General features: G+C 34.8%; 1 protein-coding gene across 3 annotated transcripts in view; it reads left to right on the top strand.

Moving 5' to 3' along the window:
• COP1 (COP1 E3 ubiquitin ligase) overlaps positions 1–15,370 on the top strand; it is a 277,815-nt gene that overhangs the window by 46,566 nt on the left and 215,879 nt on the right. For 2 of the 3 annotated variants that reach the window (XM_063104897.1, XM_063104899.1), the window contains exons 3-5: positions 5,617–5,714; positions 12,515–12,591; positions 13,278–13,397. In XM_063104897.1, the coding sequence (XP_062960967.1) occupies positions 5,617–5,714; positions 12,515–12,591; positions 13,278–13,397 (295 nt within the window). The remainder of the gene's footprint in view (positions 1–5,616; positions 5,715–12,514; positions 12,592–13,277; positions 13,398–15,370) is intronic. The other variant, XM_063104898.1, reaches the window with a different exon arrangement.

The following is a 15,370-nucleotide window of genomic DNA, read 5'->3' as shown; positions in this document are numbered from 1 at the left end:
TTTGCGTTTAGGCTGATGGATTATGGTCTTGATCTTTTCAGGCTGATTGTTTAGCAATAGTGTTCTCTTTGGTCCATAAATTGACTCAGCACATTAGCCTTCCATAGGAAACCATTTACTGGGGCCGGCCCGTGGCTCACTCGGGAGAGTGCGGTGCTGATAACACCAAGGCCCCGGGTTCGGATCCCATATACGGATGGCCGGTTCGCTCACTGGCTGAGCGTGGTGCTGACAACACCAAGTCAAGGGTTAAGATCCCCTTACCGGTCATCTTTAAAAAAAAAAAGGAAACCATTTACTTCTCTCAGAGATTTTGGATTTTGATTACTCTGGAAAATTGGGTGATCTAGAGTAAGCTTGGCACTATTGACATATTAGACCAGATAATTTTTTGTTGTGGGTGACTATTCTATGCACTGTAGATTATTTAGCAGTGTTCCTGGCTTCTATATATTAGTAACTCCTCTTCCCCCAGCTGTGATAACCAAAAATGTCTCCAGACTTTGCCCGATATTTCTTGGGGGTGGCAAAATTACCCTCAGGTAAGAACTACTGATCTAGAGCTAAAAGAGCAAGCTCTTAAGGTTGGTAGACCAGGATTCTACTTCTGGCTCTAAAACTTCACTGACCTTTGTCCAGTCACTCCACTTACCTCTTCTGCTACCCCACTCTTGCTCCTCTTCCTTCTCTTCTTTCCTCTTCCTTCTTTTCTTCCCTCTTTTTCCCTTTTACTTCCTCTTCCTCCCTCTTCATCCCTCTTCCTCCCTCTTTATCCCTCTTCATCCCTCTTCCTTCTTCTTCCCCCTCCTTCCTTTTCCTCATCCTCTTCCTACTCCTTCACTTCCTTTTCTTTTGTAGATTTAAAAGTGTTGAAGTGCAAAACAGATTAGGTGGAGTTTTTATTATTCCTGGTGTCCTCTTCTAACTTATGTATTCACTGTGACATTTAAAAAGTTTCTTCATCAGTTCAGTAATCTTACTTCACTATGTTGTGAAGTGTAATAAATTACTGATTGACCTTATAACTCTACAGTTTTGGCCTTTTCAGTGAATACTGTAATCTCCATGGTGTCCTTAGGTCATTGTTGTAAAGCCCCATTGGTTTCTTAAGTAGCTGTTTTTTTCTCACATTAAAACAGTTTAGGCTTAGATACTTGTTACAATTTAAGTTATTACTATGTCATACCCTTATGTCACTATCTTTTAAGATACCTACCAGAGAGCAGGTTTTTGATAGGATAGAGACTATAACATTGGCAGGAGCTAATAAAACTAGAAGTTGACAGTCTTTATGTTAGGCTTGCTGTACTGTGAAGCTTTTTTGCAGTTTTATTTAAAGCAAAAGTTCATAAGTATTTATCCTATTCTAACATGTGAGGCCTATGGAACTTAAGTAATTAACAGCCTGTTGTGTCAATTCTCTTCTAACTTGAATCCTGGCTGGTAAGCTGGAGCCAAGCAATATATCCTTCAGAGCTCCGTCCAAATTATTAGCACTAAATCAGATTGGACCATATCAACTGTTTATCCCTCATCCCACATATAAATAAGTCTTTACTAGTAACAGGTTGAAGCAGGAACTTCTCTCATTTTATTTATTTCCACTTGAGAACTCTTTTCTTTATACCTGATTATTGTATGTTACTGGTAGTGATTTGTCCTTATTGTTATAATTCCTTCTTTTTCTAGAATTTTCTGAGTACTCAGTTTTCTATATCTACTCATTCCTGTTTATACAGATAGAAAAATATATTTGTACTTTGTAGGAAGGTATATGCATAATAGAAGAGCTAGATAACCATATACATGTATAGAGAAATATCCATTATTATCAGATATATACTTAAAAGAGGAAGTAGTCACCCATTTATGTCAGCACAATGTGGTAGTACATAATTCTTTTTAAGAGTTGCAGCATGAGTAGTTTGAAAACTCAGGTGGACATAAGACATGTATCACTTTTACCTATTTATGCCCACCTATTTTGGATCACTGGTCTAGGTGCTAATCCTTCTCTTGGCATCCAAAGTGTTGTACCTGAACTGGTGATGGTCAAGTAGGTTGGGCGAATGAGAACGAATTAGAGTTACTGGGGTAAGAAATATTAAGAATTTCTCTTAGTGTTTTATATGACCCAGAAGGTAGGAGAAGTATGTTGGTTTCTTGGTTATATCTATTCCTTTATGCATTCAGCATTTATTGAGTTCCAAATCTTTAACAGGATTTTATGCTAGGTGTAAGAGTACAGAGATGAGTAGAACAAATCCCTGCTTTTAATGAGCAAATAGAAGAGGAGCTGACTGGCACATACAGAGATAAGTGCAAGTTAACATAGTGACTATTTCTCTAACTAGGGCATGTTTATTCTGGGGTGGAAGTAAGGTAGTAGATGCTATAAGATAAACTCAATGCATCTTGTTGTCACTTAAGTTTTATACAGTGGTATGTAATTTGATACATTTCAATTTTATAATAAATAGATATTATCAGGTACATGGCAGAAAAGTCACTCAAACTTTAGTTGCTGAGGACAGTTCCTTCTGGCTGTGTCCCAGACTGTGTTTTCTTCTGGGAGGGATAGTGTGGTAGTAAGCTTGTTGAAATGGGATATGATTAGGATGCTTAAGAAAGGAAAGGAGGATACTCTGTTAGGGTTCTCCAGAGGGACTAAATCAATAGGATATGTTATATATAAGAAGGGCTTTATTAGGGGAATTAGCTTACATGATTGCAAAGGGAAGTCCCAAGATAGGCCGTCTGCAAACTGGATGCTGTTAGCATGGCTCAGTCCAAGTCCAAAGGTGTCAAAACCAGGGAAGCCAATGGTGTCCTTGGTGTAAATCTTGGAACCCAAAAGCTGAAGAGTCTCAAGCCCTGATGTACACGGACAGAAGAGTGAATCCCAGCTCCAGTGGACAGAGTGTTGCTTCGCCCCCCATGGATTTGTCACCCCTCTTCCCCTGGGTGACGGAGATGCAAAGGATTACTCAAAGCCCATCTCTTCTGAGCAGTGAGAGACCCCAAAGTGGTTAACTTCCCTGGAACCCTCCAGCAAGAGGGATCCCTTCCTCGGGAAATCAACCCCGAATTGGGGTTCTCTTCCTGCATTTATTTTCCAGACCAGGAAGTTACAGAAGAGAACATAAGTAGGGTTATAGTTTAACAGTATAGGCTGGTAACTTTCAGTGAAACAAGTCAGATGACATTCCAGTAAGGCTATCAACAAAAGCTTGATCTTAGCAAACATTCCCTCTCCCTTTAGCAGTTTTCCAGCAACTTAAATATCAGTCAGTAATTAATCTATCTTTGAGCCAGCAACCTTGCTGTGCCCCACTTCTTATCTTGCAACAGAGACTCAATAGCCTGGGGAAAATTCCCTGTCCTTGCAAGGTCAATATTTGAAAATGCAAGGCTTTGGAAAACCAGACCCTGTGAAGTACATATGCTTTATAATATATTCCACAACAGAGAGAGCCCCTTGCATTTTTTCTTTGTTTTTTGTTCTCTCCAGGCTCCCAGAGGACTGGATCGTTCCCACCTATATTGAGGGTGGATCTTTCTCGCCCAGTCCGTTAGGCTCTCATGCTAATATCTAATAGAAACATCCTCATGTACACACCTAAAAAGACAGCTTTACCAGGTTTCTTGGCATTCTGTAATCTAACCAAATTGACACCTAGAATTAACCATCACAGATGCTCTACTAGATTCTAGAATAATTTTTTATGTATTGATAGACTCCTCCTCTGATTTAGCTTGTTGTCATATTATTTACTCATTTTGTTATATTATTTGCTCATTTAAATAAATTACCTTTTTTTTTTTACAAAAGCTATTTGCTAAAACCCAGAATGTCCTCTTTCTGCTTATCTGTCAACCCATCTCTCATATTTAATAACCTTCCTAGATTCTCTCCTTCATGACTTGTTTTATTTGAATTTGCTGATTTTTTTTTTAAAGGGTTAAATCTTGTCATGTAATGTTAACTCATTTCCTTTTCCCCTAAACAGACTATAAATTTCTCCATGTTGGAATTTTTAGTCTGTTGTATTTGCATATTTATGTTATGCTTCTGCCTTGTAATAGAAATGAAAACAAAAACATTTAGTATATTATTTCCTTCATTGAAATTTTTATGTAGGACATTTTTAGTTGGATATAGATGGAGCATATCTTCTGATGATATGGTAATCCTAGCCTTGTCATAGTTAATATAGGTGATGATATTGTTTCTGGAATACTGTGTAAGTCATTTGTTCAACAGATATTTGAATATCTGTTATGTATCAGGGATTTACTTTAATCTTTAGGTCCCTGTGCTGTGTCAAAGACCACTGTTACTTTTATTCTCCATACCTCCACCCCTCCCCTTTTTTTTTTTTTTTAACTTATCTTGAAAGTAACAAATGTGAGATGAGAAAGTAGTTGAAAACTAGAGCAGGAAAACCTGATGGGTGTAGGGTTTCTTTCTTTTTCTTTTGATAGGGTGGAGGGGGGTAGGTAGATGTAAAATTTAGCTTCAGTTTATAAAAGTAAACTTTTAGTAATTTGGACATAGAATAAAAGAGGTACTTTCTTCTTAGAAATGATCTTTATAAATCATCCTGTAATTTCTTAGGAAAAATTTTTTTTCTGATTGTTAGAAATAATGCATATTTACTATAGAAACTTGAATTAAAGACATCTACAAAGAAAACATTTCCCATAATTATATTATCCAGGGATAAATACTGTTAACTTTGTGGTGAATGTCTTTTTTAGTTTATTTTAAATGTACACATATGCATTTTTTTTTTAACAGAAAGGGGATTATATTGTATCCACAATATAGATAGTAATTTTTATTCAGCAATATAGTGATATAGTGATTTTTTTCTCATGTCAGTTTGATATTTTTCTGCGATTTGGTTAAATAGTATTTAAAGAGTTTTTTATTATAAGGTAAAACACAGTTGTAAAAGGTACAACATTACAGATGTATACATAAAATGTAAGAAAGGAAAAATTTCCTGTAATCACATTTCTCTAGTGAAACTATTAATAGATTGTTTTTCATGGCATACATATTATAATATGATATTTATTGGTTCTGTAGCATTGCATTAGATTTATATTTACAAATACATTTAGTCAGTTTCCTAGGGTTTATGTTTTTTTTTGGTTAGTAGTGAAGGTGGTGATTTACTCATGCTTATTGACTGATTTTTGTCTTTGGTTAAGTTTTCTGGGGTTTTTTAAAATTTTTTTTTATTTTAATGAGCTCTTTGTGTATTAAGGATATCAGCACTCCAAGAAAACAGATAGTCTATTTGCTTAAATAAACCACAAGCTTTTGTTTTTCTAGTGTTGTTATGCAGAAATGTAAAATTTAGTATGTTTACAAAATTTTCTATTCAGTACGCTTGTTATTCAAGTTTATTTTGAAATAACTTTTGTATACTATTGTTCAACAAATGCCCTATGTATCTTGTTTATGATGTAAAAATACAAGCTGAAATAAATTTAATTGTTAGATTATTTATGTTGAAAATGAGAAATAGAACACTAACAGGCATTTGTGACGAGTTTATTACTTTTTCATTGATTAATCCTGTTTTATTTTTTCCCTGCCAATAGCTACAAGTGTATTCATCAGAGTTTGGAGGACAATAATAGATGCCCCAAGTGTAACTATGTTGTGGACAATATTGACCATCTATATCCTAATTTCTTGGGTAAGTTTTTGGAATAATTTTTAATTTTCAAAAATATTCCATCCATTAAAGTGTGTACTAGCACTAATTTAGTCAGAAAACCTAGCTTAGAGGTAAGCAAGCCTCTTCTCTGCTGCTCACCAGGGTGCTTTCCTTTCCTTGGGTGTGACATAGATTCTATACATTGTTAGTACCATATTGTATTACTTTTAACTTTCATTTTAAAAACAACTGAACACAACTCTTAGATTCTTGTGTTGATGGCTGGACAGGATATGAGGCTTAAGGAGAATACCAGAGGTCTAGAACACCTGTTATGTCTCTTAATGCAGTATTGTGCATTCCTGCTATTTCTGAGGCGTAATCCAGGAAAGGATTAATGAGGAAGAGGAGCCTATGTTTAGTGAATATTGAAAAGAAGCGGGGGAAAACTTGGGTATAAAGATTCCTAGGTAGGGGAAGATAGTCTGTGAACTGGGGCAGCAATCAGAAAGCAAGAACTGGGAAGGCAGGCATGGATGTAGGACTTGAGAGAAGAATGGTAAGAACTGGAGGAGATATGAATAGGGAACACTTAAGTGTTAAATGGTAAATGATTGGGAATAATATCCAGCCAGTGGCTAATTGTGAATATTGAAAAAATTCTGCAGGTTGAATAGCCTAAAATACTGTGGGAAACCTTCAGTCTGAGTGTTTTGGGAATGAATAATAAGCCAAAAATTAATTTTCAGATATGGGTAGGCATGAAGTAGACCACTGTTGGGTGTGTATGAAAAGGTTAATTCTTCATTCTAAAGAGTTGATATTGCTCAGAGTTATTATATGGTGACTAATTGTGTATTAGATTCTGACCTGCCAGGGCTTCAGTTGCAGTTTAATTTTGCTTAGCTCAAATGGTGGTTTATAAGAAATCATGAATTTGAACTTTTTCAGCTGTGGGTTTCCTTTTTATGTCTGCTTTAAAATTTCATTAGCTACAATTCTTTTTTTCTATGTCACTTTTCACTGCAATCCAGTGTCTTCATGAAAGAAAATCACTGAATGATAGCACAGCAGAAAGGAGCCCTGAAGGAAATATTTTGAAGATTTTCTGCTGGAATGACAAATGTTTCTGAGTAGATGAAGTCTTATGGCAAACCTAGAGAAGGAACTTAGGGAAAGAACCAAGAGAGAAATATTGAGTGGTATGGTACGCAGCAGTACTAGACTCCGTGGTCTAGATTAAGCAAAAGAGAAACCCATTTCTGCAAAGCAGAATCCTTTGTCCCTCATCTTACAAACATGGATTGATGCTGGCCTTTGATATCTAGGATCACTCTCTCTCTGTGTTGTTAGTATATGTGCTGCCGAAGCGAGCACTCTCTCTGTGTTGTTAGAAGTTGGAAAACTACTTCTGTGGTTAAACACAGAAAGGATGTTCTGAAAATTTTGGTATTTACTAAAATTTTCAGGCAACATTCCTTAGTGACTCCACAGGTTTGAAATTCTCTTATGTGAGTTTCTCGTGAGAGGAGTACGGTATATTAGTATGGAAGGAAAATAAAAATTTAGTACTGTTTAAGTTGGAAAGGGATTTATTACATTTATGTATTCTCAAACATGCATTCAGTGAATAGTGAAGTCACAATTACTGATATTTTAAACTGGAAATTATTTTGGCAGTGATCTAGTTTTAACCTTTTCTTTTTATGGACAAGAAATTTTTGTTTTAGGTAATTGGAGTGTAAGTGTTTTATGCCAGTATTTGATGTCTTTTAATTATAGTGCAGTTCCTAATGTGATTATATATGTCAGCCTTGGAGGTAGCATTTTATCCTGCTATATCTTTCTTTTGCCCATCACCCTTTCCAGTCTTTTGTACAATAATGTTCAAATCCTTAGGTTCCTACATAGGTAGATAGGAACTGTGTCTCCTGTGCAGTCAGAAGAATGCCATTGAGATCTGTTGATCTATGTCTTCCTGAAAGTAGAATACCACTTTTTTCCCCCTTCTGTATGAAAAAAACTCAATTCTAATTTATTTCCATTGCTTCAGCTTGAGATTACATGATTAGCATAGTGCCTGCAATTCTTAGTTGGGTTAAGACCTTGGGCCTTTTAAAGTGATTTTAGATTTCCTCTTGACCATGGTAAAGTAACTAAGCATCTGTTACATGATTCTGAGGTATTCTCAGCAATCTTGCATCTTTTTTATTGATAGGTTAGGACCTTTCACTTTTAATGCTGTACATTTACCTAAGTCATTGGTAGAGGGCTGAGTCACACAATTTCTGTAGCAGTGATCTATAAACGTTTTTGCTTGTATAACCCATACAAAAATATCTGAAAAATATGTACCTCCTCACACATTTTTAAGATTAACATTCAACATTTTTCATCGTAAGTTTAAGTGATTATAAAGAATATAATTTCTAAAATATTATATAGTTATTTTTAAAACAAAACTGTTTTATCTTTTAAAATGTATTCTGTGGAATCTAAATATAATGATTTGTTACTTAACATCATTGATTTCAAAATACATAAATAAGCTTTTTATTAATGATGAGAAATTTTATTTATTTTCTCTGTGAACTTCTACTTAAATTCCATATCATCCACATAATTTTATCGTTATATAATGTATTTTCTTGCTTGAAATCCTTATTGATCTACCTGTAATATTTTCCTGTAACAGAAATGTATATAAATAGAAATTACAGACTTAAAAGTTTCTTTTGAATGTAATTTTCTATTAAATTTTAAGAAGTCTTAAATATTGTTTCTGGGTTGCTGTTTAATTACTTTTAGTATGTAATTGATCAAACAAACAAATATTACAAATTGTATAAAGTATTAGACATCAACTTTTATAGTGAATGCACTGCTTACTGAGGTGCGTAGTGCCTTTCTCCCCAATTTGTTCAAGTGCCATTGATGATTATTACTAAAAGAAGGACTGAGTTTCATTTGTCTTCTAAGTTTTGAGAAACCTTGTTTACATAAAAAGTTGATGGGGATTGAAGGAGTGTTGTTAAAGCAATATCACTGAATTCTTTCACCTCTTTTTGAATTACATGCTAAAAAACACTTACTGATTTATTGTCCAAAAAAAATTTTTTTAATGCCTTCTTATTTATCAAATCAGGCCCTATCTTTAATTTTGGTGAGAGGAAAGAGTTGGAAGCCAAACACTCATGATGGGTTTGGTTAGAATTCTGGTCATTAGAATTGGGACTTTTTCATCAAGACAGTTTGATTTTTCCTTTCCTATTGTAAGCACTCCGTTACAGTTCCTCCTTCTGATTTCTCTTCCCTGCATCTCTTCTTCTACCTTCCACACCATTTTTTCTCATTCTCCCATTTCTTCCGTCCTCTCCTCCAGTGTACACACTTTCTGCTCCTCTCCATCTCCCTTGGTCTTGAGGGCTCTCCTTCTCTCTTCTGATCCTGAAAGGCTCATTCAGGGTTGGGGTGGGAAGCTCCCCCCGCCCCCCAATACACACACAGCAGGTGTTCTCCTCTACTCCTGCCAAGGCTTGCTCTGTAGCTTTTCCTCCCACATCCTCCTCTCTCTTTTGAGCTGTCTCTTTCTCTAGCTCTCTCTGTGTATATATAAAATTTGTAAATTGAATTTTCATACTTTTTTCTCTAATGAATGATCCTCTTACTCGTTAATGTAAAGGACAACATGCATGCAAAGTTTAAAAAAAAAGTAGCTAACACATATAGAGTCTTTACTGCTTAAAGGCACTGCCTTTTTTTTTTTTTTTTTTTATGGCTGGCCAGTACAGGGATCAAACCCTGAACCTTGGTGATATCAGCACCGTGCTCTAATCAGCTGAGCTAACTGGCCAACCAAGCACTATATTAAGCGCTTTATGTACATGAACTCATTTAATCCTCATGGCAGTCCTATGAGATGGGTACTTCTGTTATCATCCTCATTCCTCAGGTGAGGAAACTAAGGCACAAACACAAACAAGTTGAGTAACTTGTGTAAAGTTATACAGCCAGTAAGTGGTGGAATTGGGATTTGGTCTTACGTAGTCTAGCTCAAGAATCTATGCTTTTCTCTGTTATCTTGCAGAAATGCGTTTTCTTAGTACTAAGAAATGTTTGTTTTTAGTACTATGTATATTATAAGGTTTTAATTTAATTTATATTCACAAATGTATAAGCTATTCTTCAGGTTTAAATTTCAATTCTGGTAACTGATTATAGTTTCAAGTAAATGCTTATCTTGATTAGAAATATGAAAGTGTTAGCTAAAAAGTGACATGTCAGATTTGAAATCCGAGAACATGTCATCAAGGTTTAATTTATTTATTCAGCAAACACTGAGTGCCTACTGTGTGCAGGGACTGTATATTGGTGAATAAGACAAGAGATTGAGTCATCAAATGCTTCAGTCTGTGGTATAAAAAGGAAGTTAGTTGGTGTCTTTTGCTGATAGCAAAACATTGCTTTTAAATTTTAAATTTGTAAATTACAGAATGGAATTCAGCATTTTGCTTTTCTTATGAGTTATGGCATAGTTTTGAAAGGATTTTCCCTATAAGTATGTGATTTTGATGACTTCGATGTTTTGATATTTGAAGGTTGAGTCCATACCTTGCATTTTAAGAGATGATGTTGGGTGGTTTTTCTTTGGTTGTTAAACATTTAAAGTACAAAAGTAATAAAATACTCTTTGATGAAGAAACAATGTAAGCAAAGTATACTTAAAAAAAAAACCAAACTTTTATTCCGTAGGGGTAACCACTGTTCATCATAGGATATAGTTTTTAAAGGAGATAAAATAAGCATTTTTTCAGGTAGCTAAGTGAAAAATCTGATACAGTAATAAAAACTTTAGTTTGGTAAATATAGAATTTAAATGTCTTTATAAGTTTTGCAATTTAATTCTGTAGTCTTTAAAACCTTGATTGTTCTCTGTATTGTTGGTGAGAATCAAATACAATGGTATATGAGATTCCTTGGTAAAATGGATGTGGTATATGCATGCAAAGTATTACAGTTATTTGATAGTCACAATTCTCATTCAAATGCTTAATTCTGTAACTGAAACATTAAACTCTTTTTCACTTACTCCTCTTTATTCCCACTGCATTATTTCAAGCTCTCTCCTTTATCTTCTTTGGATTACAATAATAACTTTGCTAGTGAGGAACATATAGTTCAGGCTGTTCAGGCTCATACAGACCAGGCTCCAATCTGCCTACATCTTCAGCCTTAGTTCTTAGCCCCTATTAATCATTCCAAAAATCACTCTGACCCTGTGTTTCAGCTATATCGATTTTAAATCATCTTATCTCCAGTAGTTTTATGACTTTGCTACACACACACACACACACACACACACACTCACTTACTCTCTCAGTTCTTTTCTGTTCCTCTTTCTGCTTCATGAGTCCCTTTGTGCCTCTTATAGCCCAATTCTAATGTCACCTTCTTGTGGAGGTGACAAGATTCTAATGTCGTCTTCTTGTGTGAAACCTCCTTGTTAACATTTTGATTGATCCCTGGCCTGTGTACTTTCTAAATCTGTTTTAGAGATAGTACTGATTATCACATTATGTTACAACTACTGCATCATATGTATCTTGCTTGTCTGACTTGCTTGAGGTCTTGGAATAGTGTTTTTTCGAAAATATTTATGGTTGCATTGTGGTATAGCGGAAATTATTAGACAATTATTATAGTGGAAATTATCATTAGTACCCCAATTCTGTCTTGTTCTATATGTCACTGTGAATAAGTAACTTAAGCTTTCTGTCCTCATATTTCCTTATCTTAAGTAGGGAAAATAACCTCTAAGATAATGTCTACAAAGTTTAGTGCCTACCTAGCCTAGTGCTTAATATCCCTTTTCTTTATCAGTTTTTTGTATCACTTAGTATGTGTTGGCTATAAAAACAAAACAACAAAAAGCAGAGAAATACAATTAAAAATGACGTAAACATTACAGAAGATGTGTAGATTCACAGGAAAAGATTTTCCAGAGCTAGTTAATTCAGTGATTCAGTGATATCATCAAGTTCTTTTCATCTTTCTTTTCTTTCATTCCCAGCATATGCCTTGGTCCTTTGGTTAGTTGCTCTCAAGATGGCAAGATGGCTCTAAGCAGTTCCAGATATCATTTCCTCATGAAGGCAGGGAAAGAACTTGTTTTTCTCTTATCCTTTTCTTTCTGAAAGACAGCACACCTATCATTGGTCAAAACTGGGTTGCATACTTAACCCCTCATCAATCACTGGCAAGGGTATGAATGGCTAGATTGGTTTAAGTTAATCAACAATCATAGTGTGGGGTTGGAGAAGAATCTAGCCTTTCTGAAAGTTATATTGCAGTCTGACACGTGGAAAAAAAATCATGTTATCAAGAAAAAGGGTAGGATGGATTTTGGATAGGTAAATGATAGTATCTTCCGTGATGTTTATAGAAAAGTTACAAACAAAAAAGAAGAACAAATAAAATCATTAGTGCTTATCTCATAGTAGATACTCAGTTACCTATGCCGGTTACCATGTGGGGCACGGGACGGTCTCACACATTGAAGACATGTCTCTTCCCCACGTACCAATAGTGTCATCATTGCAAACATGTAAGAGAAAGTACATATTCTGAAGAATTCTTCTGTAGTAATAGTAGTAGTAGTAGCTGCAGCAAAACTTTTCTAATTTGAGATAAAATGAAAGGCTAACATTTTCTGTTTAGCATTTTTTTAATTTTAGGACTTTCTTAAAGTTAAAATAGAATCCATCTAAACAGAACAATAAGATGATACATTTAACAAAAATACAAATTACGTGTGCTTTTTGTTTTATTTCTGCTTTCAGTGAATGAGCTCATTCTCAAACAGAAGCAAAGATTTGAGGAAAAGAGGTTCAAATTGGACCACTCAGTGAGTAGCACCGTATGTTTCAACTCTTATTACTATTTTCATTTTGTTTTTACTGATTTAATATTAATTAGATGTTAATACTTAGTATATTATAGATTTTTCTTAAAGGAGATTTGTTTAAGATTGTTCTTTTCAAAGAAATAACATTCTTAACTGCATTGTCTATAATACTTTACTAGAGTGACTATCTTTTGAAAGGTCTGGTGGGATCGTATTGAGACAGAGTTAGCTTGTAATACATGGCATTTGAAGGATTATAAGGAAAGATGAAAAAAATTTTAGGTATTTTGAAAAAACTGTTTAAAGATTCTCAATTTTAAAAAATTAACCCCAAATTATTGAGGCAAGTGAGCTTACATTCTTTACCATATGAAAATTTGTAAATATGGCTAGACTAGTAATTAATATCCGGTCACTTATTTTGAAGGAAAATTACCTTTAGAAGTTCTGACTTATCTTGAATGTGCCTCTTACATCTGTTACTTATATTTATCTAAAGGAGAAAGGTGTTTAAATTATGAGTAGAAGGCAGTGGAGAGTCACTAGCTGGGAAGGAGTAGGTTGGAACATTGTAATACATTTTTGATATCTATGTTAATAACCACGTTGGAAAGTTCTAGCAGTTAAACATTTTTTTTAGAGTCTCCGAAACAATATTCTTAGGAAGTTATTGTGTTTCTTCTTTTCTTCATTTTTAGAATGGCCATAGGTGGCAAATATTTCAAGATTTGTTGGGAACTGACCAAGATAACCTCGATTTGGCAAATGTCAACCTCATGTTGGAGTTACTAGTGCAAAAGAAGAAACAGCTGGAAGCAGTAAGTGGTAGCTGAACTTAAAAAGAACTTGTTTTAAATGGTAATTTTTTAATGCAATGAAAAAGACCTAGAAATGCTTAAAAATAACGGTTGTGTCACTAATTCATCCTTTTTTAATTGGCTAGAAACATCTGCAAAGTGTCACTTCTGCAGATTCCCCCTTTTCAGGTAAATGACAGAACAAATTCCTTATAATATAACTTATTTGCAGTGGCCAGTTTGTATTAACAAAAGCTGAGTGTTAAAGATCATGAGGAAGTAAAATTTTATTTTAATAGGAAACAGTTATATTGGTCATCTTTCTTCTAATGAATATTCTCCTTGTCATATCTTCTCCTCTTCACACATGAGATTTGGAGGAGAAAACAGAGATTATTTTTTTCTACATAAAATCCTTTTAACAAATGTCCATTGGTAGCAGCAGTGGTCTGTGGCTTAATTAAGAGCATTGTAAGAGATGTGTACTGTATCCCAGTATAACTTGTTTCATTACATGAAATGTAAATAAATGTAAAAAATATAAAATGTGAAATTGCATGTTTTAGGAATTATGAACTATTATAAACAACACATACCTCAGCATAAGCAAATACCTACCCTGACCTAGCTTAAACATAAAGGGGGTATTTATTGAGACAGTAAGGGAGTGAGTAGCTCACACATATGAAAAGGAAGAACTGAGCAAGAAAAACTTGAGAAGATTAGAACCATGGCTTCTCTGGGGGACTACAAGTAAATGAGATCAGGGACTTAAATGTTGAGAGTTTTCTTTTGTGCATCTTGTGCATATATTGTTGGGACAGCTCTGATTTTCTTTTTCTCACAGATTTTTATCACATGGTGGATAATGTGGCCATCTGCAGCTCTTCATTTATATTTAATGTTTTTTGGTAAAAGAAGAAAAGAGGTTTTCCTTTCTAACCTCAGTTTAGAAAATTCTGGATATATTCTGATTAACTTAGCTTGGATATGGATCCCACTGAGAATAGGATGGGAATCTTTCTGTAGGAGAAAGGAGTATGTGAGGTCGAGTCAGCTAAAATGAGTATCTCCCATGGTGTATCAGGCATGGGGGGAATTTCTCCTATGGTTTTAACTATGGTTTTTAATAAGATAGGGTTCTGCTGTGTGTGTGTGTGTGTGTGTGTGTGTGTGTGTGTGTGTGTGTGTGTGTGTGTAGGTAAACTAAATCAAGTAAGTAAATATTTTCACATAGTGATAAATGATATAAAGAGACTTCTTCGTTATAGATTGAACATATGAAGTTACCTTGCTCCCTTTTGTAACTATGAAAATGGCAGTAAATGGATTTTAGAGAGTCAAAGAAATTGGGAGAAGAGACAATGGCAGGAATATATTGTAAGCTAGACAGCAAATAGATGAAAGGTAATAGATTAGCAGGTCTGAGAAAACTGAATAGTAACCCAGCAGTGGCGGGAAAGCTAAGAACTAACCCTGTTTATATTGTGGAGCAAAGGCTCTGGAATTGGGAGCATCAGATACCTCATAAAGTAAAGGCTAAAAACAGGCTGGGTGGTTGAGAGTCTGTTTAAGAAGTAGTTGGAATCTTGATCCCTTCCAGCTAATGATTATCCCTTTTCTACCATAGGAGAAACCTAGAATTTTTTATCCCCACCCCCACCAAGTGGTAAAAGAGAGATTCTCTGGACTGTTGTACAACAGGCATGCTTAAAGGGATATAGGGGGGTAGACTGAAAATAGATAATTACACACTGAATGTGAGAACTATTAACCTCCTTCCTACCTTTTAATGTGCCAGCATTAGTCTTTGGGGTTTTTTTGACTTTTTGTCTTAGAATTGCAGCAGTACGATTATCTTAGTTTTAGATCACATGTCCTTTTCTATTACTCTCTGAAGAGAGAGCCAGCTCAGAAGCAAAGTTCCTGTCATAGATTTTATAGCTTTTTTTACATTATTATTTTTTATTTTACTTTTTGTTGTTATTTAACTT

The sequence above is a fragment of the Cynocephalus volans genome, chromosome 8, assembly GCF_027409185.1.
Source record: "Cynocephalus volans isolate mCynVol1 chromosome 8, mCynVol1.pri, whole genome shotgun sequence".
Lineage (NCBI taxonomy): Eukaryota > Metazoa > Chordata > Mammalia > Dermoptera > Cynocephalidae > Cynocephalus > Cynocephalus volans.
This window is presented reverse-complemented; position numbering and strand designations above follow the sequence as displayed.